We start from the raw sequence: 22,487 nt of genomic DNA, 5'->3' as shown, positions 1-22,487 counted from the left end.
TGCTCAGCGCCTGCCCAGGACTCAGGGGAGTATCGTAAGGGGTTCCCCACAGAAGGGAGGGGAGATCGGAGGGTGGGGAGCAGAGGACTGCCACCGACTGGCTAGTTTTCCCAGCTGGATCCCTCGGGTGCAGTCCTGAGACCGCACAAGGGAAAGGAGGGGGTGGGTCATTCAGCCAAGAGACACTGGGGCCCGGGGCCGGTGTCACCTCCCCGCCTGAGAGCAGGGACGCCGCTACTTGGCACCTAGAATCGCCCTTCACAGATAGATACCAGCAGAATTAATGCACAACGTGCTTTTGTCCTGTGACGTGTCCCTGTATCCTCTCCCATGTCTGCTGGGCTGTCAGCCTATTGTTGCTTTGCCAGAGCCCTTCACACGCCACACAGTTCCCACTCTGCCTGTTGTCTAAGGAAGTCACAGCTCGCCGTCTGTTCCCTGATGGAGTTTTGCAGCTGCTGTTAGGTCTGGGCATGTCACACTGATGTGTCATGTCACCTTTATGCTTCTCTCTGCCAGTTTGGTCACTGCCCTCTGACTCATAACCACTGTGCTTTTGCCTGATGCAACAAACTTGGGAGATGCTTTGGAGGAAGTTACTTTTCTTATTAACCCCATAAAAGTAACATTATCTCTACGTTCTATGAGAAGTGAGCATGGGTTTTTACTCTCGTTTTCTCAAACTGAACCTCGGAGGGGTTATATGGCTTTTTCACAGTCCCACAGCCGGGATGCTGCAGTCAGGAATTCAGCCTGGGGCTTTCTGATTCCAAGGCCTGTGTTCTGGGTCACACAGCACCTTCTCCCCTAAGGTGGCCTGTCCCAGGTACTGTCAGACCAGGAGGACGCGTGTGGCATTTGCAGGCCACTTGGACTTCGCTCCAATGGTTAAATACACCAGCCGTCCTCTGGGACGACAGTGGTGAAGCTGACACCTGAGAGAGAGACAAGTGCTGTAAAGAAACTAAGTGACATGACGACGTCTGACTGGAGGTGACTGTTAAGTGAGACCTGAGGCACAAGAGCAGTCCCAGTACAGCTACAGGAGGCGAGGTCAGAACTGGCGTCATGGCCGCAGTTGGGTCTGAGTGCACGGGAATCACGTGGAAGCAGGGAGGCCACTGGAGAATCTGCTGACAGAGTCCAGGCAGGCGGTGAGGGGATGGTCACAGTGGAGACACGGGAAGGACGGGGCGGGGGGGATGTGAGGGGGTGGGGAGACACCAAAGGGCTGTGTCCGCTTCCGCTTTGAGCAGGTGGGTGGGGAGTTGCACCACGTAAAGTGGAGAAGACCAGAGGAGGAAGAAACGTTTGATGGGGAAAGTCAGAATTCCCATTTTGGCCACACTCAAGACAGGGATAAACACGCCAGTGGGTCCACTGGGAACTTGACCCGAGCCCCTGAGGGAAGGTGGGGCTGAAATGTGCGTCTGGGAACCATCACCATTTAGACAGATGTGAAGCCACTGGCCTGGGAGAGGTCACACGGAGGGAGTGAACACAGGCAAGGTGCAGAAGCGAGGCCTGGGACCCTCCACCATGTCAGCTGCTGCTGAGACATCGAGGTCACCGCAGGCCTTGACAACATGGAGGTAGCCAGAGGGCTGGAAGCCCAGGGAGGGCTTTAGGTGAGAAATACCCCAACCAGTTACAGGGGACGGAGCCGAGCGTGCGGAGAGGGACAGGACGGCTGCATAGCTCCGTCCTCCAGAAAGTCCTGGGGAGCTGCTCCTGGGCCCCGTGAAGGGGTTCGCCCCCCAGGGCTCCATCTCAAGGCCTGTCTCTGCCCCTTCCCTCCCAGCCCCACTGGGTGATCTTTAGAAGCTGTGTATCCAAAGTAGGTTGCACTCCCAATGGAGAACCCAGAGTCCCCAGGGGCTCACGTGGCCGGTCCCTAATCTGGCCCCTACCAGCTTCTCTGGCCATCAGAGCCCCTCGTGACAGCACACCCCACGTTATCTTGTTTAATCTCACAGCCCTATTTTTCAGATGGTGATAATAGAGATTAAGAGACTTTTCTTAGAAACAAGCCTGGCCTAATAATTAAGGCGCTGAAAGAAATTTCTTAAATAGATGATTACACAGGAGCTAAACAAATGGGGTGGGGAGTGGAGAGCATGAAAAGGCTCATGTGAGGCAAGTAAATTCATAATCAAAAGTGCAGACTCCTCCCAGACCCCTTTAGGCCTTGTTTTTCTGCAGATACCGCCCTGTCCCTGCTACTCAGCCCAGAGTAGGAGACGTGCTGCCGGGTGAGGGCCCTGCAGCCTCCTCTGTCACGTGGGGGGCAGGTGGCATTACACAAGTCCCTGCAGCTCTGGAAGCCACATTCAGTGGTAACTTCTTGAGTTCCTACGTGTAAAACAGAGCCCTACCTCCCATGGTTGATGGCAGGGAGAAGTAGATCAAGTAATGGTGCTTCGACCTGCACCTGCCGCACAGCTAGTACTCAGTAAACGTTACCTGGTGTGATTCTGCATCATCACCGTCACTACCATTTGCCAGGCCATGTCACAACATCTGTGGCACTCCGTGAACAGAAGGACTTGATTTAAAAGAACATCAAATTTCAAAGCATGTTTATCTAGGAAGTAACCGTTTTCGTTTTGAAAGATTCCCTGTAAGAAATACACACAGCAAATGACCTGGAAAAAATAGATGCACACCAATGACTGTCCTAATACTGGTCGGCCACGCAGGGCGGGTTACATGCCAGTTCTGTTCCCTCCTTCACGCCTGGAGGTATTTGGTCCTTTTTTTAAAAAATAACAATGAGCCTGTGTCACTCTTCTTTAACTTTTTCTAAAAGAGGATTCTCCATTCTTGCTTCCCTTTGTACCGCCATTTAATTGGTGCTTCTAGAACAGTAATTACCTGGCTGGTGCTTGGAGTAGAAAAGCTTAAAGGTAAAATACTAGACGCGATGGACAAACGACAGTTCTATCAAAAGCACACCTGAAAGAGGAGAACAGAGTAGTAGGTTTACAGAGCGGGGTTGGCACTCATCTGGGGACGATGTGTCCTCTGGAGTTTGGACTGTTTGGTGTCCAAAGGCCAGGACATCCTCCAGAAGGCCTCTGTCCCTTCTCCGGTACCTCTGCGCCAGTCATGCCTCCTCCGGTGCAGGTCCTTGCTGTCTGTGGCGCTGAACACTGCTCAGTGGCAGCACTGAACACCTCCCCATAGCTCTGGGAGGTTGGTCTGTCTGTCCATCCCCCGTCTGTACCTCTGAGAAACTCGTGAGCACAGGGGCCTAGCCTCAGGCTGCTTGTGGCCCCTGCCTAACTGCCAGGGCTCGTGTCGTCCGGATGTGGGCTCTGGGGCCAAACTGCACGTTCATGACCAGCATCTGCGCCTTAGTCGCTGGGGGACCTTGGGCATGTGACTCACCCTCTGCTTCAGTGTCCACCTCTGTAAAACCAAGTACCGCCTTCCTAAGGCCCAAAATGAAATGAGAATTTGTGTACTTTTTAGCCCAAGACTTGACAAGCAGTGGCCTTCTTGAATCCATCCAAAATAATTACATCACCAGGTACCTTCTGGGGCCGGGAACTGTGGGGATCCCAAAGGACCATAGTCCTGCCTGCAGGGAACACTTGGTACTGCCAGAGCCATTTCCGGGGCACGTGGGGACAGTGAAACTCTTGGGATCTATGATGAAACCAAGGGGCAGGAAACAGGAAATGCTGCAGAGGCCTCCTTCCACCCACCCACTCGATGGTGGTCCCAGAGAAACCTCTGAGATGTTCGCAGAGTAACAAGGAGCCTGTGGGAACAGTCGGATCCCCCTGGGGCCCCAAACGTGGTCCTGAGGCCTAAGGTGGCCCTATGAGTGAATTCAAAGGCTGTTACCCTGGCACACTTGACCGACATGCCTCTTGCAGCCTCACGACCACCAGACGTGGTGTGCAGCCAGCCCGCCCTCCCAGCCCACAGGCCTGAGGGCATAAGACGCAAAGCAGGCAGCGGTCCATGGGCTGCAACCCTAGAGGCAGCCCCGCCTCCCAGCTCCCTCCACACAGACTTCATCTCAGGGGACAGCGGCCACATCTCGGCCCCAGCTGTGTCCAGCTTGGCTCGTGCATAGCCACCCGCCTAGCTACAGCTGGTGGCTCCCAGCATACGGAATATTGACCAGCCTTCGAAAGCTGGTTGGTAAGTGAAATGAAAACCTAATCTCTCCCAGGGGCCATTTTCACTGATGAGTGGCTGAGAGCATCCGATCAATCTCACTGTGTGCTGGGGACAGGGACGCCCTGGCAGGGCACCCGGGAGGCTTATTAAAAAGCAAAGTCACCCCTGGGGCTCCTGGCAGGGGCTACTTGCACAAACATGGACTCCCCTGGCGCCAGCCAGCAGCGGGGAGAGACTGATCAGACCAGTGAGTTTCTGAAATGAACACCGAGCTGGCGACGGAGGAATGGGAGACCCGATGGGGAGAGGGCTCCCTGCCTCGGCCCCGCAGGAGAGGGAAGGGGGGACAGTGAGGACCCCGGGCGACCACCACTTCTCTGGAGGCTGCTCCTCCTGCCGCCTTCCAGCTGAGCGCCCAGGCCAGGTGCAAAGTGCCAGCCACAGGGAAGTGACGTCCCCAGCGATGTCATCTTCGTGACAGTTAGTCCATACAGCCCGGGAAGGGTGGCCTCTCACGGATTTGGGGAAGAAAGCCTGGGCACCATTTCCGCCTTGTTGCCTGCTCACTGGTTTCCACCGGGTCTCTAAGGCCATCCCCTCATGGACCTTGAAATGGCTCCAACAGCACCAGGTGCGAAGGACGGGACTCAGTTATGACCTGGGGACAGTTTTCTCAGAGGAGGCACGAGCCACGCTGGAGGTGGCCAAAGCCCAGTTCAGCAGCAGATGAAGGGAGGGGACATTTACTAAGCACCCCCGGTGCTGCCACCCTCTGTCCCAGCGTTGAATCTCGTCCCTCAGCTTTGCTACGAAACCTGCCAGAGAAGATCCTGTGCTGGTCTTTTTTCGCTTGTGCCATTTTTAAAAACCTCCTTGAGCTCTTATACTTCACGTATCATACACTTTGCTCATTTAAAGAGTAAACAGATCAATAGTTTGTAGTATATTCACAGATGTACGTGGCCTTCACCACCATCGACTTCCAAACAGAGACCTCAACCTCTCCCTGCTCCTCGAGAAGCCACAAATTGACTTCCTGTCTCTATAGACGTTCACACGCACGAAATCCCTGACTATGTGGACTTCTCAGGCTGGGAGTGTTCTCCAGGCTCACCCACGTGGGAGCTCCTGGAGGGTGTCACATTCCACCTCTCCCTCCTCAGGGTTTTCTCACCGGGGTCTGAGCATTAAACTAACATACGACAGAGTAACGAGAAACGCATACAGATTTACGGGAGGGGTACATGACGCAGGGGCCCTCGTAAATGAAACGGCAAACCGACCTGCTTTTCTACTGGGTTGGGCAGGCAGGCAGCTATGGGAAAGGGATTGAACGGTGCCACGTGGGGAGGCCGAAGGGAGAGGGATTGTCACAAGACCTGTTGGTACAGAGTCTGCTCGGCCCCGACTTCTCATTCTTGGTGACAGAAATGCTACTTTCCTGCTGGTAGAGGGAGGATGTCTTTCCCATGGGAACTGCATCCCCTGCTTTTAAGAAACCAAAGGAAGGCTGCTTTTCAAGTGCCTGTAACCCCAAATGGTCAGAATGCGGAGCAGCATTGGGCCGGGGGCCGGGGGCGGGGGGCGGTGTACACTGCCACCCGTCACATGTATCCGTTTATGGCTGAATTGTCTGCGTGCACCATTTTGTTGATTTCCCTTCCACTGATAGACATTTGGGGTGTTTCCACTTTGGGCCATTGGGAATAACGCTGCTATAAACACTCGGGTACAAGTTTCTGGGTGGACAGGTTTCATTTCTCCTGGGCATATACCTAGAAGTAGAATTGCCAGGTCACAGGGTGACTGTTTAATCACCTGAGGAACTGCCGACTTTTCCAAAGCAGCTGCACCTTTTACATCCCACCACAGTGTCTCGCCATCCTCACCTCCTGTCTCCGCCCATCCTTTCGATAGCAGCCATCCTAGTGGACTGGGGACGCTGTGGTTTTGATTGGCATTTCCCGATAACTAATGATGTTGAGAATCTTTACATGTCCTTATGGGTCATTTGTACGTCGCCTTGGGAGAAGTGGCTATTCAAATCCTTTGTCCCTTTTTTAATTGAGTTATTTGTCTGTTTACTGTGAGTCCGTCTCACACGTGAGGACTCTGAGTCCCGTGGAGGGTCAGTGACCTGTCCAGGTGGCTCAGTTGCTAGAGTCGAAGGTTTCTGTCCCCAGGGAAGGGACAAGGTCACCGTTGCCTGGGAGACCCAGACAGATGAGAGGTGCTCATTCATGCTAAAAAAAGAGGCTTGAAAAGACTGCCTTTTTCAGCCAAGCTCCCTGAGATTGGGGTATAATTTACATGGTAAAATTGGCCCCTTCTGCTGCGCAGTTCTGTGCATTTTGAGAAATGCAGGGAGTCACGTCACCACCACCAAGCACAGAACAGCCCTTCACCCCCAGAATTCCCTGGTGCCCGTCGGTAGTCGGCCCCCGGCACCCACTGTCTGTCCCTGTGGTCCGGCCTTTTCCAGAATGTCAGGACTGGAACGCCCCAGCGCGTGGCCTCTGAGGCTTTCCCAGCATGCAAGGACGCGCATTTTGAAGACGCCACCATTCACCCCGTATTGCAGGTGGTACATGAACTGGTGCTGGTACACAGGAAAAGTTTCTTCAATGTTTTACTATGCATTAAATCCATTACATAGGCTAAAGTAACCTAAAAGTAACAGTATTTAAAGAAAAATCTTGAATATTGTATAGGGGCTATGCAGATATGAGGGAATGTAGCCAGCACAAGATAAAACGCGATCTGAGGAACATTGCCACTTGTTCTAATCACAGCTCTGGGCACAGGGACCTGGGCCTCGGTGACGGTTACCCTGTTTCCCCAAAAATAAGACCCAGCCGGACCATCAGCTCTAATGTGGCTGTTGGAGCAAAAATAAATATAAGACCTGGTATTATATTGTATTACATTATATTATGTTATATTATATTATACCCAGTCTTATAGTAAAATACGACCGGGTCTTAATTTTTGCTCCAAAAGACGCATTAGAGCTGATTGTCGGGCTAGGTCTTATTTTCGGGGAAACAGTACATCCCAGGAGAAAACGCAGTGATTCTGATAATCGTGCCCCATGAGTGGCCTCCTCCTTCATCACTGACCCTGGGGACCAGAGGAGCTTCAAGGTCATTTAGACCAGTGGCTCTGAAATTCCCATTTGCGGGCTGGCGCCCACCCCAGAGTGTTCTCCAAGTGAGAAAACGTGCATCCTACTTACAGACGTGGCTTTTACTCTGAGACTGTGTCAGCACCAGTGACAGTGCCCACAGATGGCACCTGGCCTGTGGAGTGTGCCCCGCGTCCTTCGTTGGCCCGTGTAGGCCCTACAGTACTGTACTGTAGGCTGGTAACAGTACTGGCCCCGGGAGTAGACCCAGTGCTGGGGAAGCCACTGCCCAAGGCCGGAAGATGTTGTTTCGCTGCCTTTGGAAAGTTGAGTCATCCCTGACTGAGTGTGTCTACACCAGGGGTGTCCAAACTTTTTTCAACGTTTTTCACCAAGGGCCATGTGCGGTAAAATACACAAACAGCCGGGCCACTCACTCCCGGTGAAGTACGCATTGCCTCACCTGGTTTATTTAACTAAACTAAATGTATTTTTGGAATTTGCTGTGAGCCAATTAACAATGGATTGTGGACCACAGTCAGCCCGCGGGCGGCAGTTTGGACACCCCTGGTTTACACCTTTGGAAAGTGGGTGAGGAGGCTCGTGGCCCTCAGGGCCGTCCTACCTGCACGGCGCCTTGCAGACTTGGGTAGCTTCGCCACCACAGCCTGTCTTTCTCCTTTGGGAGCCTTTTCCCATCTGTTCTCCTGCCCTCCACACTCTATGGGGCCTTACTCACCCCCACCCCACCCCTTGGCTCAGGCCCCAGCCCAGGGCTGTGGGTGGCTTTCGTCTGGCCACTTAGCCTTTCAGCCAGGCTTCTTGCAGGTAGCATAATGCCTTTGACATTTTTCCAACGTGCTACACCCCTCGTCTGAGCAACTTGAAGGTGGCAACTGAGTCTGACCTCTGTTTCCCCAGAGCCGAGCACAGGTCTGGCCCCAGCCACAGGGACACAGTGCCCGTCTCATGGAGCCTTGGGCTTCATAAGGGCATGCCCGCGGTTTCCTCGCCCCTGCCCCTGCTCGCTGGCTTATTTCTTCCAGCTCTCCCCACACATCCCTGCCAAGTGCCTGTGCCGCTCTCTCAGCTCTGTAGCTTTTTAGGGCCCCAGGTAAGGCTAGAGACCACCCGGATGTGTCAAGATTAAGAGGCTAATCTTGTTCCAGAAAGGCTAGGATGGTCTCCATGGGAGCGTCCTTCTGCCGCCTCCCTGTCCCACCCCCCAGGTCTGACGGACGTAGGGGGTTGAGGAGTTGGTTCTGGGAAAAGGAGGAATGGGTGGCCTGGGAGGTGCCTGCATTTTGTAGTTTGTAAAATCTTTGCGAAAGCCTCTCCCCGGTGCCCTTGCTAGACAGATGCCGCTGCACTCAAAGCATGTGGGACTCTGCCAGGCTCTGCGGGCACTGCTGTCACTCTACGTCCGTCATCTCAGGGCCTGGAAAGAGCTGCGTGCATTCCTCACTAGAACAGACTCACAAGTATGTGTTGAATGATGTGTGGATGGTAAGAAGGACTGGCGCCGCCCCTATTTCACAGAACTGCGTCGGGGGATGGTCGTGTGTCTTCCTCCCAGGTCCTGACGTGTTTAACTGAAAGACCCCAGGTTTCCTGTTAGGTCCACTACTACACACAGCCTCTAGAAACCCATTCACAGACATGGGCCTTTCTGCCATCCAGACCCCCCTTTTCTCATCTGCAAAACTGGGGCAGACACAGCCCCCACGAACACAGAGGCAGGAGAATCAGGAAGGGAGTGTCGCTTTGCTCACTGGCTCTGCTCCTGCCCGGCCCCCGAGTCCCAAGCCCGCTTGTTACAAAAGTACAGACGTGCTGGAGAGACAGCTGGTTTCCCACAGCCAGACTGGCCTGACTGCTCCCGAGGGGGCAGGGGAGGAAATGGCACTGTCCTTCCCAAGTCTCACCAGCGCGTGCGGCAGGGACTCAGAAAGTGAGGGACTCAGAGGCTGGGCTGCAGCAGGGACCTCGGGGAGCCTGGGTTAAAATGGTCAGTGGCCCTTACCTAAGGCTGTCCTCATCAGCTCGAGGCCTTCCCACTTCCCCGGAAACTGCCCGCACACAGCCCTGGGCGCACACGGCCTAGGCCCCAGCTCCCCGCTATGGTGGTTGGGGTTGCGGGATGACACACCACACACCAGGTCTCTTCCCCTTCAGAGCAGGCCCCGCCCCTCTCCATCCACCCAGACCCCTGCAGTCTGCACAGCCCACGGCCCAGGCCCGCAGACGCTTCACCCCCAGGAAATTAATATGCGACCCACCCGCTGGACAGATTTTCAGTGTGTAACATCATTGCCGACTATGGGGGCAATTCCTCAGCAGCGCCCCAGGACCTACTCATCTCGTGCAGCTGACACTTTGCTGCCGCCCCACCTCTCTCCACCTCCAGTGACCATTATGCTAATCTTGCTTCTAGGAGTTGGACTCTTTTAGGTCCTGTCCTGAGGTATGTGTCCTTCTGTGACTGGCTTGTTTCACTCAGCATCCTGTCACCCGTGTTGTCACAGGCGTCAGAATTTCCTCCCTTGTTTATTCCGTTGGACAAGCCACCTTTTCTTTGCTCACCCCCCGGGAGAGTTAGGTGACCTGTGACGAACGCTGCGATGAGCATGGGGGCGCTGTCACTCGAGACCCTGCTTGCAGTTCTTGTGGATAAATATGCAGAGTGGGATTGCCGGGTCGCGGGGAAGTGCTACTGTAATCTTCTGAGGGGCCTCAATACTGTTTGCTGTAGCGTCTGCACCATCTTACGTCCCCGCCACAGTGTACAGGGCTCCCCGGTCTCCACATCCCACACCCTCGCCAACACTCGGTGTCGTGTGTGTGTGTGTGTGTGTGTGTGTGTGTGTGTGTGTGTGTGTGTGTGTATAAATAACAGCCATCTTGAGACAGGTGTGAGGTAGTATGACTGTGGTTTTCACTTGCACTTCCCTGGTTAAAAAATGGCCAAAGGACTTGAATAGACATTTCTCCAAAGAAAACAAGCAAATAGCCAACAGGTGTATGAAACTATCAGACGGTTTTTGACCCAGCAAAATGGCCGCTCTGTGTGGTTTGGCCTCATCTACGCCGTGACTTCTCACCCTCTCCACTCCAGCTCAGGTCTTTCAACAGAACCAGCCCTGTTGATCCAGCCACTAGTTATGGACGCCTCCTGTCCCAGCTGGCTCTTCTCCAGCTGTCATCTGCTGAACTTGTCCCCAGCTAAGCTCATCCTCCAGTGGCCTCACCCCCGTCCACTCTCCTGTGTTTATGGGAAGTGTTGCAACAGCCCCTGCCACCAGACAGCCTAGCTCCTTGTCACTGGCTGCTGTGGCCTTTAGGGCCAAGCTGTCTCCAGCTCACCCAGGCCCTCTGATGGGCGGTCACCGCGCCCGTTCCACCTGTGCTCACCTCACGCCCTCAGCGACAGCAGCCGACACTCACGGAGCTTCCACAGGGACCAGGCATGAGCATTTGACAGACAGTATCTCAGTGACTTCTCACTGCACCACGAGGTAAATCCTGCCTTCCGGGGAGGGGAGGGGCTGGCCCAGGTCTGCACGTCCCTCCCAGGCCCTCCTGCCTTCACGTGTGCTGTTCTCAAGTCCAGAGGGGCCTTCTCATGCTGACCCATCCACCCACCCCTGCTCACACTGGGTTCACCCGCGCTGAAGTGGCCACCATCCCCTATTGTAGTGATCTGGCCCTGGGTCTGCCCTGCCCCCTCCCCAGTGAGACTGGGGCTCCTCAGACTAGTATTAACCTCTGTACCCCTCACTGCTTTCTAGCAACCTCGCTCCCATCTTTTGAGTGGTTACTCTAGCCAGGCATTGTCCCGCTGAGACAGGTTAGCTAGCGTGTCCCTAGGTAGACAGGGAGGTCCCTGGTGGAATAAACAGACAACAGCCATATCCTAAAACTCCAGACTTTGAAATCACTCCTTCGCTCCAGGACGTAATGTAACGAGGCCTTGAGGTTAATCATAAAATTCCTTTTGGCCTGACAAATGGAGCAGATCTGATACATAAGAGTGGGTTACTTTACTAATTCCTTCAGGATGGGCAAGCAGAACAAACCTGGTGGACAAATTTCATTAGAAGGCGCCAGTTCCCTTCTTCAAACAGCTCCCCTTCCCCAAGCAGACAAGAGAAGGTATAAAAGTAAGAGCTTTTGCCTCAGTCACTGGGCACCCCATTCGGGACCCCCTCCCGCTTGGGAGCTCTGACCCTTTGCTTTCAATAAACTCCTCTTTTTAAAACCCTTTACCTCTTCTGGGTCCGTGTTTCCATTCTTCCGTCTCATGAGACACGAGCCCGGCACTCGCTCACTCACTCCAAAGTCCCCCCCATCCTTTGGGGGCTCAGAGACATATTCCTCCTTCACTAGGTACTTTATCCACATAATGCTCAAAACAACCCTGCCTTCATTACATCCAGATGCCAGGTGCGGCGCGGGCAGGGAGCTCATCTAAGGAAATGCAGCCCATAAGTGACTCTCAGGTCCTTGTCATAGCACCGTGAGGGCCGTACGAGCATCAGCCCGTCCCCGTGACACACGAGGGAACCAGGCTCCAGAATAGCGAGATGCACAGGAGCCTGGAGGCAGAGCCAGGGCTGAACGAGGGCGTCCTGACCCCCCCAAATACAGTCGGTGCCACTCGTTGAAAAACAAGATGAAATGGCTGGTGTCCTGCCTCGCTACTTCCCCCCCTAGCTCTGGGGCATGACCCCCGTAGTGGCAGCGGCCCCTGGAGAGGCCAGCTGGACCTCCAGGGGGAGGAGCAGGGTTGGGTGAAATGCTGTGTCTAAGCCCACCCTCCCCCCTCTCCTACCCATCCCCTCTCTAACGGGTGTTCAGGGATAAAGGGGCTTTAGCAACGCAGGTGTTTTGAAAGAAGAAAGGGCCCAACGCCATTCCGAAGGGGGACCGCGCAGCAAAGCAGCTGGACTGGCTGCAGAGACAGCAGGGGCTGCTCCTGCTGGAAACACATCCGGACTCCCAAGGCAGAAAGGAACAATTGGGGCTTTTGCATTTTGTCATCTTATCGAGATATCACCCTGAACTCAAAACACTGAGCAGAGTGTCCCTGCAAAGGTGTGAAAATCAGAGCATGGTAAACAGAACCTCTCCTGAGAGACTGGGATCAATCGGGATATTTTAGGAGCCCTGAAGGGACCCCCGGGGTGGGGGGGGAGAACATGATTTCTTTCTGAGTGTGACTCATTCCCTAATTCACCTGGACTGCGCTGGCACCACCCCAGATCTGCCACCTACTCACCGAGTGGCCTTGGTCCTCCCCGGCCGCTGTGCCCTGCAGAGTCCAGTGTGGTCCAGGACTCACCGGGAGCTGAAGCCACATAGGATGGAAGGAGGAGCCTCAACTTAGTTAGGTGTGTTTTCCAGAAGCATTTTGGACCCGTGAGATATTTGTTAGACAAGTTTTTTCTTATTTCTCATTGATGTTTTCTGTCAGCTGTAATATCACCCTTTAATTTCCTATTCAAATCTCAGTCTGCAGCAAAGGAAACCATCAACAAAATGAAAAGATACTTGCTTTGCTAATGCTACATCTGATAAGGGGTTAATATTCAATATATAAGGAATTCATACAGCTCAACACCAAAAAGACAATCGAATTAAAAAAGGGCAGAGGACCAGAATAGACATTTCTCCAAAGAGGACACACAGATGGCCAATAGACATATGGAAAGATACCCAACATCACTATTCATTAGACAAATGCAAATTAAAACCACAATGAAATATCACCTCACCCTGTCAGAATGGCCATCATCAATAAATCAACAAACAAACAAAAGTATTGGCGAGGATGTGGAGAAAAGGGAACCCTCGTGCTTTGTTGGTGGGATTGCAGATTGGTGCAGCCACTATGGAAATCAGTACGGAGGTTCCTTAAAAAAATTAAAACTAGGACTACCTTATGACCCAGAAATTCCACTCCTGGGTATTTATCTGAAGAAATCCAAAACATTAATTCAAAAAGATATCTACACCCCTATGTTCACTGCAGCATTACTTACAATAGTCAAGATAACGGACGCAACCTAAGTGTCCATCAGTAGACGACTGGATAAAGAGCAGGTGGTACATTATACAATGGAACATTACCTGGCCATAAAAAGATTGAAATCTGACCATGTGTCACAACATGGATGGACCTAGAACATTATGCTCAGTGAAATAAGTCGGATTAAGAAAGACAAACACCATATGATCTCACTTATGTGTGGAATCTAAAGAACAGAATAAATGAACAAACAAACTCCTAGATGCAGAGAACAAACTGATGGTTGCCAGATGGGAAGGGAGTTGGGGAGCTGGGTGAAAATGGTGAAGGGATTAAGAAGTACACACTGGTAATTTCAAAACAGTCATGGGATAGAAAGTACAGCACAGGGAATAGAGTCAATAATATTATAAAAACTGTGTATAGTGCCGGGGGGTACCAGCCTCATTGGGAGGGGGGATCACTTCGTAAGTTATAAAATGTCTGATCACTATGTTGTACACCTGAAACTAATATAATATTGTATGTCAACCGTAGTTGAAAAACACCTTTTTTAAAAAGAAAATGCAAATGTTAGCACCTAGCCACCAATGAAATGCTTTGCTGTATGTACTTTACAGCCATTCAAACCAAAAGATTCACGAAGGTTCAGTGACACAAAGTTAATAAGTGATAGTAAAAAACATCTCAGTCTGTGCTCAACAGAATAATGCCCCCCAAATGTCCACACCCTAACCCCTAAAACCCGCGAATGCGACCCCTTACATGGCAAAGGGGACTCTGCAGGTGGGAGTATGGGTCTCGGCACCAGGGGGATTTTCCTGGCCAGCCGTGTGATCCCAGGGTCCTTATCAGAGGGAGAGAGAAAGATGTGACACCCCTACACTGCTGGTGTCTCCCCTGGAGCCGCCAGGAGAAAGCAGCCTGGCCGACACCTTGACTGCAGCCCGGGATGACCCCCTGTGGACATCCGATGTCCAGGACTGGGGGACAGCGCATCTGTGTTGCCTTAAGCCACTCAGGGCCTGGCCCGTTACAGCGGCCCTAAGGAATAAACCGGAGGTCACCACGTCTGCATTCACAGCGGCTTCTGCGCCTGCTCCCTGGGCCCAGAGCACTGGCCCCTCCAGTCCACTGTCCACCCAGCAGGCAGTGGCCACGTCACATGCCACCAGCCTGGGGAGTCCCCTGCCTCGGTGCTGCTCCACGGGCCTCTCCCAGCCGTGCCCTCAGCCACACAGCCCTCTCCAGGGCACTTCCTGCCCTCCTTCGAGCAGCAGCCTCAGGCTGGCCTCTCAGAGACGTCCTGGGGACATTGGTGACCTTAAACTTTTATAATAAATGACACTGTCACTCCCACTCATCCCGCCGTGAGCTCCACGGGGCCTAGGAAACTGTTATGGTCACTTTTGTCCCCAGCGCTTGGCCACGTGTGTGTTCAGGAAAGCTCCACGGGATGAAGGAATGAACGAGCATATCCGTTAGCGTTTTCCTCCACGTGGCAAGGTTGCACCCTCCCTGCTTTGTCTCACCCTGTGTTCTCATCACATGACTTTACCTACTTCGTTCTCTTCAGTGGCTTCCTGTTGCCACTGAAGGTTTTATACCCGGCTCGTGACCCTGTGTTGGACTCATCAGCTGGTCCCCGTTTCTGGCTCTTTTGCACGCACTTGGATAAATGCCCTTAGAATCGGACCTCGGCACCCGCCTGGTTATTCTCAGGATGAATTCCACAAGAAGCCCCGTCCTGGGTTTGTTCTACCCACACTTTACGACTTTATATGCAGTGTTCTCCAAAGCATCTTATTTTCTTTGAAAGGTGCCTTTGCTGGAAGATCAATGAAAATGGGGGTGAGGGCTGGGGAGAAAGCCATGACTAGTACCTTCACAGCCTTAAAATGGGGTCTGGAAGTGGTGGCCCCACAAGCTAGCTTGAACCCACAGCTAAGCTTGGGTGCTTTCGACAGACAGAACGCAGAACGTGTACGTAACTATGGATTTCCCATTCCTCCACGTCATACTCTGGGCAGCACCTGTTCCCTCTGACCACCTGGCCATTCTCCCACCCGGCTCGCTGTCCACCTGCAGTGTTTGCCTTTGGAACCCCGACTTAACCAGATTCTCCCCTGCTCTGTCTTGCAGGGACATTACCCCTCCTGGAGAGCCACTGAACAAAAACAGCCGCCCCAAAGTGGCTGCCCGCTTCCCCAAGCTGTCCCGCAGTCACCCCAGGGAGACGGCGCGCAACGTGGAGCCCCAGAGCGGCGACCTCTGACCTCGATGGAACCCCAGACTCGGGCCCTACGAGCTGCGCCAGCTGCCTCTCCCGGCCACTCTGCATCCAGTCTGGCCATGGCAGCTGGCTCCTTACACCTCGGAGTGTCAACCACATCCAGCTGGTGAACCCCAGCGAACACCCCTTCCCCGCCGGTCACATGACACCCCGATTAAACTGGTCAGAGAGCAAGGCAGCTCCTCGCTGGACAGACTTGGACACGTGGGCACTGCCCTCCCAGGCTCTGCCCTGAGCGGCAAGGGTCATTCATCCCCTTCCTGCAGCCCAGGGTCAGCAGGAGGGTGGGCACCAGGCCGGGCTGGGAGCCCCGGTGGAGCTGCGCGACTCCAGTGTTTCTCTTGGTCAGATGGTTCACTCAGAAACCACCTCTTGACTCTTTCCCACGTGGGAATTAGAATGACTGTTACTCTTTTTAATGTTATTGCCTGCTACAACTTACGGCCACGTGGGGCGGGCTGGGGCGGGGGCCTGGCTCCTTTCCCTTTTATTTCCCACCCGTGGTCATCGCCACCACGGCCAGCAGGAGCTCCGTGGTGTCATGCTCCAGGGAGACAGTCCACGGCCTTCACGGGAAGGAGCCAGTAAGTGACACTGCACTGTGGTCCTTGGAGCACACCCCTGCCCCACCTCCCCACAACTGGCTTCTGGAAGGACCAGCCCATGCAGGAAGCCTGAGGCCCCCTGGGCCCCCATGCACCTTTGTCAGGCTTGGGGGTCCTCACCCACCCAGGCCAGCTGTCAGCAGCGACCTGGTGACCGCATGTCAGAGAGCCCTGAGCTGTCCAGAAATCGATGGCCTTGGCCTCACAAGCCCGAGGCCCCAAGGTCATGAGAGAGACTCCGCTGTAACTGCTGCGGACGATTCTGCCGGCCCTCGGCTTCCAGACCTCCTCCGGCACCATGGGCCTCAGGTGGCTCAGTGAGCCTGGACTGTGTCCTCTCTGGACAAACCGTGACTGTCCCTGGAAGACAGGGTTCGCCGTGCACCCTCTGCCCCCAACATGCTCTCAGCGGGAGCCAGGACCCTGCTGACAGGTGCAAATGGGAGAAAGACGAGGGCACGGCGGTCACCCAGGCTTTGCCTCCAACAGCCCCGGTCAGGCGCCTCCCAGGACCAGCATGGCCCCACCAGTTTTAACAGCCAGAACCATGGAACTGCCCCCCTCCTGCCCCCCGGGCAAGAGCCATCCTCAGCCGCTGAGTACACTTAGGAAGAGTCTGCATTTTGGGGGGAAAGATTACAAAATTAGGTTGTCAGATGGACTATACGCAGATAAGTGACCTGAGGAAGACGACACGTAGGGAATGTGGTGACGACGTGATCGTCCCTGAGACATGGGCAGTGGAAGCCTAACCACGGACTGTCCCTGGGACTCGCGGAACGGCCCTCCTCGGGGAGACGTCATTGGACTGTCCCCATGCCCAAGCTGCCCCAGTCCTGCCCCCCACGTTTGCCTAACTCCCCCCGGCCCCTCTGAAGGAGGGCCAGGCTCCCAGCTAGACAGCTGATCCAGAAATGCCGGTCTGCACAGTGGGGCCTGCCCCCCAGAAGCCCCGTTTCCGTTTGTGTTCGATACAGAATGGAAACACCCACCTCTGATGCCACCCCCCCCACACCCCACCCGGGGCCCAGAGTTCTGATCAGCCAGCCTTTCTGGCACCTGACCTGACACACCTCTGAGTGCCAATCGGCCTGGTCTGCAGCCACCGCTCCAGGAAGCTGCTTTGCCATTCTGCACTGGAAGCTAAAATCCAAGTGACACAAAACAAAAAAGGCCCCCAGGCCTATGACAGGACGGATGCTAAGCTGGGAGGAACAAGTCCCACTCAGCCTGTATTTAAAAGGAGAAACCCTGCCCCCACATTTCTTAAAAATTAATCATGGAAACTATGCCCTGCTCTCTCAAAGTGTGGATTCTAGAAGCAGACTCCTGGGGCCACACAGGCCCCATCGGGCTGCTGGCTCCTGGCACCCCTTCCTTGTGGTCATGCAGAAACCCTGGAATCGTCTTCAACATGCAGACTGCCCCTGATCTTAGCTCATCACAGCACCTCGTCAAAGCCTTAACTTTGGAATCACATAGAATGTTCCGCAATGATTTACTCTATCCAGCTGCCCCAAGTATGCCTGGCCCTGCTCTGCAGTGTGGGGGGGCCGACGTTGAAGGGAGGACGCCCCAGCTCCTGGAGAAAGGAGACAAAGCACCCAGGCCAGTGAGGTCCCGGCTGAGAGCTGTGGAACTAAATGCCACCCCCTTAGGACGCTCAATGCCCTTCGACCCAGATCCAATTCAGAGTGCAGGCTGTTCCTCCCTTGGAGGACGCACGCAGCCCCTGTGACCTTCGGGGAAAGACGGCCCTGCAGAAAGGACCAGTTGAAGTTGCTTCTATGTCCTGATCCAGTTAGGAGGGTCTTTGTTGCCTCCAAACTTGGCAGCGAAGAGACGAAGCCTCCGCATTCAGAGGGAAGCCAAAGGGGGCTGCCTGTCTCTAGAGGACCTTGACCTTGAGGACACCAGGACTGGGCAGAAAGCTCCCTTCTAGGTCCTGTCACCTAAGGCAGGCTGTCTGCTCTCAGGCTGCTTTAGCAAGAGCAGGGCAGCCATCAGCAATCTCTGTCTCTGCCATCGTCTCGTCTGCTTCTTCCTTCCTTCCCCCAGATGAAAGAAACCCAGGAGGAGTGGGGCTGGCAGAGGTGTCTCTCCTTAAGAGGAAGCCAGAGCTCCCCGGAAGGGAGTCCACAGCTGGGGCACCCCCAGCCCAGAGCAACTCCTGACCCAGGAGCGGGCCTTGTCAGCCAGCTGTCCTGCAGTCAGGTCACCAGCGCGGCTGGGCACAGCTGGCTCCAGCTCTCAATCCATTCACCGGCTCGTCTGCTCGCGTTACTGACACGCAACCTCAGAGAGCTGAGCCGAGGTTAGAACAGCCCGCATTTGTCCAGTCCGGCCCTGGGGGAGGAGGTGGCTTTCACAGACCGCAATGCCAGGGTGGTCGCCAACAGCCAGGCATGTCCCAGGGCTCCCTGGTTACCAAAGGGGTCACCTGATTGAGTCACAAAGACGATACCACCCAGTGAGACCCAGCAAGGCACCAACAGTGAAAGCGAGGGCCGTGGGCCGGGGCTTGTGGACAAGGTCTGATGGCCGCACGCGGCTCCGAGCTCATTGAGTTCTTTGAGAGCCACTGCAGTTTTACAGGCGTGGCAGGTGGTTGTGTGTTGTGCCTGTAGCAAAACAGAGGCCCTCGGAGCTGTTTACATCCACAGGACCGCACAGCTAATGCTGAGAGGCAGCGAGAATGGATGCCCAGATCTGGGGCGCAGTCAGGAGCCAGGAGTGAAGCCCAGCAGCCAGCCCGTGGACCAGACGCTGCTTGTCTCCCAGACCCAGAGCCAGCGCTGTGGCCAGGCCAGCCAGTGCCCTGCTTTTCCTCTTGGTATCACATGGGACAATCTGCCCACCTGAGGACCAGGTCACAGGGTTGCAGGCCTCGGCCCCCACCCCACCCACTCACCTTCACATGGGGGTGACAGCCCAGAGATGCCAGCCGGCCCCTCACGTGGAGGCCAGGCCCTGTCCTCTGGGGTCTCAGCAGGCACCCTCCTAATCAGTCCCCTGCAGAATCCTTCTGCCATCCTGCAGCCTGCCCCCTGCCCAGCACCAGTGCCCATCATGGCGAGGCGCTCGCGTCATACTGTCTCAGCTGCCCTGTACCTGATGGCAAAGAACAGGCTGGCTTTTCAGGCCTCAGCAGGGGATGGGCATGCCCGGGCCTGCCTGGGAAAGCCCTGGCGAGGGCCCAGCTGCCCATCAGCCTGGCTGAAAGGCATCTGGACGGGGCACATCTCATGCTCAGCTTCAGCCACCGAGGCCATATCTGTCTTAACCTCTCCTTGGTGTTTCACACGCGCTGGGCCATCTCCGTAGCCTGCGGCTGCACTCGGCAGGCAGAGGGGCTTCCTGCAGGCAGTGCCTACTTCCCGAGCAAGGCCTTTTGCAATGATCCTTTTTCAAAATATTGTGCATTGTTTCATTAAAGCTCACATGAAATATGTGCTGCAGATTGGCTTCTGTGTTAATTTTGTACTGTATATTTTATCTAACATTTCCATGCCAAAAAGTTCGTTTTCATGCTTCTGGAACATGTGGTCTTGATTATGTTTCTAAAACAGAACTTCGGCTACTGGGTCACTGGGAAGGAGGGTGGAGCACAGACGAGCTCCGTGCTCCAAGCAAACCCGCCGTCTGCGCACCCCACGGTCACCAACCAGTGCGACGCGGACGTCTCAGCCTTTCCGCCATGAGCCTTTGCCAACGTAAGGGCCTGGCTTGGGTAGCTCTGTGCTGCCACAGAGGCCTCACTTTTGTCGCTAAACCCTAACGACCACATTAAATGGGTTTCCTTACCTCCCTAATCAGTTTCTTCAGAAAGAAATTGGATTTCTCTAAAAGACAGTTGAGCCTACAGTATGGACGAGCATCCCACCAGTAGGACATATGGGATTCGTTAGTGTTTTGGGGTCCAGTTCTTTCTGGCGCATGAATGTTTTCCCATCGTAACTGGACAACCACTAGCTGACCTGCCCAGGCTGCCACCGTCCCCGTGGGTCTGCTCAGGTCTGCTCCTGCCATCGTGAACTGCCAGGGGAGATGCCACTCTTTCACCGTTGACGGTTCTCTCCCTATCAGTGTTCACCATTCAGGGGGTGCCCCTTGCAAAAACTGGGGCTGAGGACATGGAAGGGTACATGATGGTGGATTGTACGTTTGCACCCAGAGTTGCTCATGGGTGACTCCAGACATGAGTCCAGAGAACATGCGTGTCTAGACGTGAGGGGGTGTTGATGAGGATTTTTTATTATCGAGGGTTCATCCCGGAAAGAACGTGCCTCTGCAGCCTTAGCTTCACCGTCCCTGCTGCTGGGAGGGGGTCTTTTGAATGCATGAGCCAAGGGCCCCACAACTGGGTCCCAGTGAGTGTCTGTCAGGGGTGCTAAGGCGACACCTAGAGGCCGGTCTGCTGCGTCTGTAAGTGAAGCCTGGACAGCTGTGGATTCGCTCGGAACCGTGTCGTGTTATCTACCCTCTTAGGTTAAGGTTTACATGAGAGAATTTCTAAACAAATGTGTTTAATTTTCTAAAACCTCTTGTATTACAATTTTCTTTTGGAATAAGCTGTGGTAATTTTGTTACAATCTGGTTGACATACACCTCTTTACAAGGACAAAATAAAAACGGTGACATTTTATACATGACTCGGTGTATGCTGTTTCTTTGTCTCAGTTATTTTCCAGCAGGTGGGCTGTAGGTGAACCTTCAATGCCCATGTTACAAACACGTCCACCAAGGCCGCTCACCACCTCACACAACAGCCCGGACAACAGCATTTGTAGCGGAGCCAAATCCCATTTTGCCTCATGAGGTGATCTGTATAAACTGGACATGCATGATCAAACTTCCATACGGGAAAAGCCCTCATCACAGGTTCCTAGGCCATCACTCAAAAACACAGTTACTGGGCACCTACTGTGTACATGTGGGGAACAAGACGGAAGACCCCACTGTCCTGGTCTTACAACCAGGCAGATGGACAGTGAAAGGACCTCGTCGGCCGTCCAGCCTAGTACAGACGGCAGTAAGCGCCGCGGAGGAGAGCGTGGGGTGGAGAGAGAATAACGGGCCGGCACTGCTCACACTTGGGGTGGACACCTAGGTCGCGGGGTGTCCAGGGCACGGCAGGCTGGTCACAGCATCCCGGGCCTCCACCCACTAGGTGCCAGCAGAATGCGTTCAGTTGTGACAACCAGAAATGTCTCCAGAGACGGCCACATGTCACCTGAATGAGGGTGGTCCCCAGCTGAGAACCGGGACTAGGCCAAGGAGTGCGCTCGGCAGAAGTGACATTTAAGCCGCCACCTGCTGGATGAAATGCTATCCCACCCCTGCCCCCCAATAAAAATTCATACCGTACAGCAAGGAGCTTCACCTTTTTAACCTGATATGGTAACTGGGAAGAAAAAGTTCTCAGGAGTATAAGCGCCCGGCATGAGTGTATGTAACTCACACCACCAAAAGCTGGGAGATTTTGACCAGGGCCCACAAAGGGTGTCATGCAGCCCGCTGGGCCCCGTGCTGTGGGAAGGCTACGACTGGGCTGGGAAAATGGGCGTAGGACAAACACGTGTTTGAGGGCACGTGGATGGCTCTGGACCCCACCCTGCAGCCCCCAGCTCACCCAACACTTAGGCCAACGCAGCGAGGCAGATGCTTTAGTCTGTATTGGAACAGATGAGGAAACTAAGCACGATGGAGTGCTGGCCCGAGGTCCCCAGCTCCCAGGAGAAACCGGGGGGACAGCTTCCATGTGGAACACCCCAATTGTCTTGGCCACAGCCCACCCCAATCTCCCCTCCCCGGTTTCCTCCCTGACGTCCTCCCCTCTCCTCCATGAAGTATCTCAGCTTCCTGGCCACCTCCCCACACAGCTCACCCTCCCAAGGACGGGACTCCCTGGAGCTCTCCCATGTATGGGCTGTCATTTTGTTTCTCCTTCAATCCACATTCCTGACTCTCGATTTCCCAATTTTAAACCACGTTGCTTCCTTAAAAACATTGGTTCCTTTGAAGCTCATGCCATCTGCCTGTCACCCCCTCTCTCTGAGGCTTGGGCTCATCTGTCGACCTCTGAGCTGCTTCTCACTCACTGCGGGTTAGCACCCCGCTCCAGCTGACACCCCGCGTCTCACTTCTCTGAGCTCCCCCCCTCCAGAGGCTTCCCCCCATGGCACGTGCCTCTTCCAGGCCAGGGCAGCACAACTGTCCCACCTCTGAAATCTTGGCTTCAGAGTTTCTGCTCTGACCCACTCCTGTCCTGCCAATGTGTTAACTCTAGTGTCCCCACAGCAA

The 22,487-nt window shown here is 54.4% G+C and overlaps 1 protein-coding gene across 3 annotated transcripts in view; it reads left to right on the top strand.

Moving 5' to 3' along the window:
- The window catches only part of SNX29 (sorting nexin 29), a 425,148-nt gene that overhangs the window by 365,042 nt on the left and 37,619 nt on the right, over positions 1-22,487 (top strand). For 2 of the 3 annotated variants that reach the window (XM_019715145.2, XM_074322949.1), the window contains one exon: positions 15,429-20,836. The exons of the other annotated variant lie outside the window; for it this stretch is intronic. In XM_019715145.2, coding sequence (XP_019570704.2) covers positions 15,429-15,561 — 133 coding nt within the window. In that variant the 3' untranslated portion in view covers positions 15,562-20,836. Of the gene's footprint in view, positions 1-15,428; positions 20,837-22,487 lie in introns of those variants that run through there. 3 annotated transcript variants of the gene reach the window in all.

The sequence above is a fragment of the Rhinolophus sinicus genome, linkage group LG18 (assembly GCF_036562045.2).
Source record: "Rhinolophus sinicus isolate RSC01 linkage group LG18, ASM3656204v1, whole genome shotgun sequence".
NCBI lineage: Eukaryota > Metazoa > Chordata > Mammalia > Chiroptera > Rhinolophidae > Rhinolophus > Rhinolophus sinicus.
This window is presented reverse-complemented; position numbering and strand designations above follow the sequence as displayed.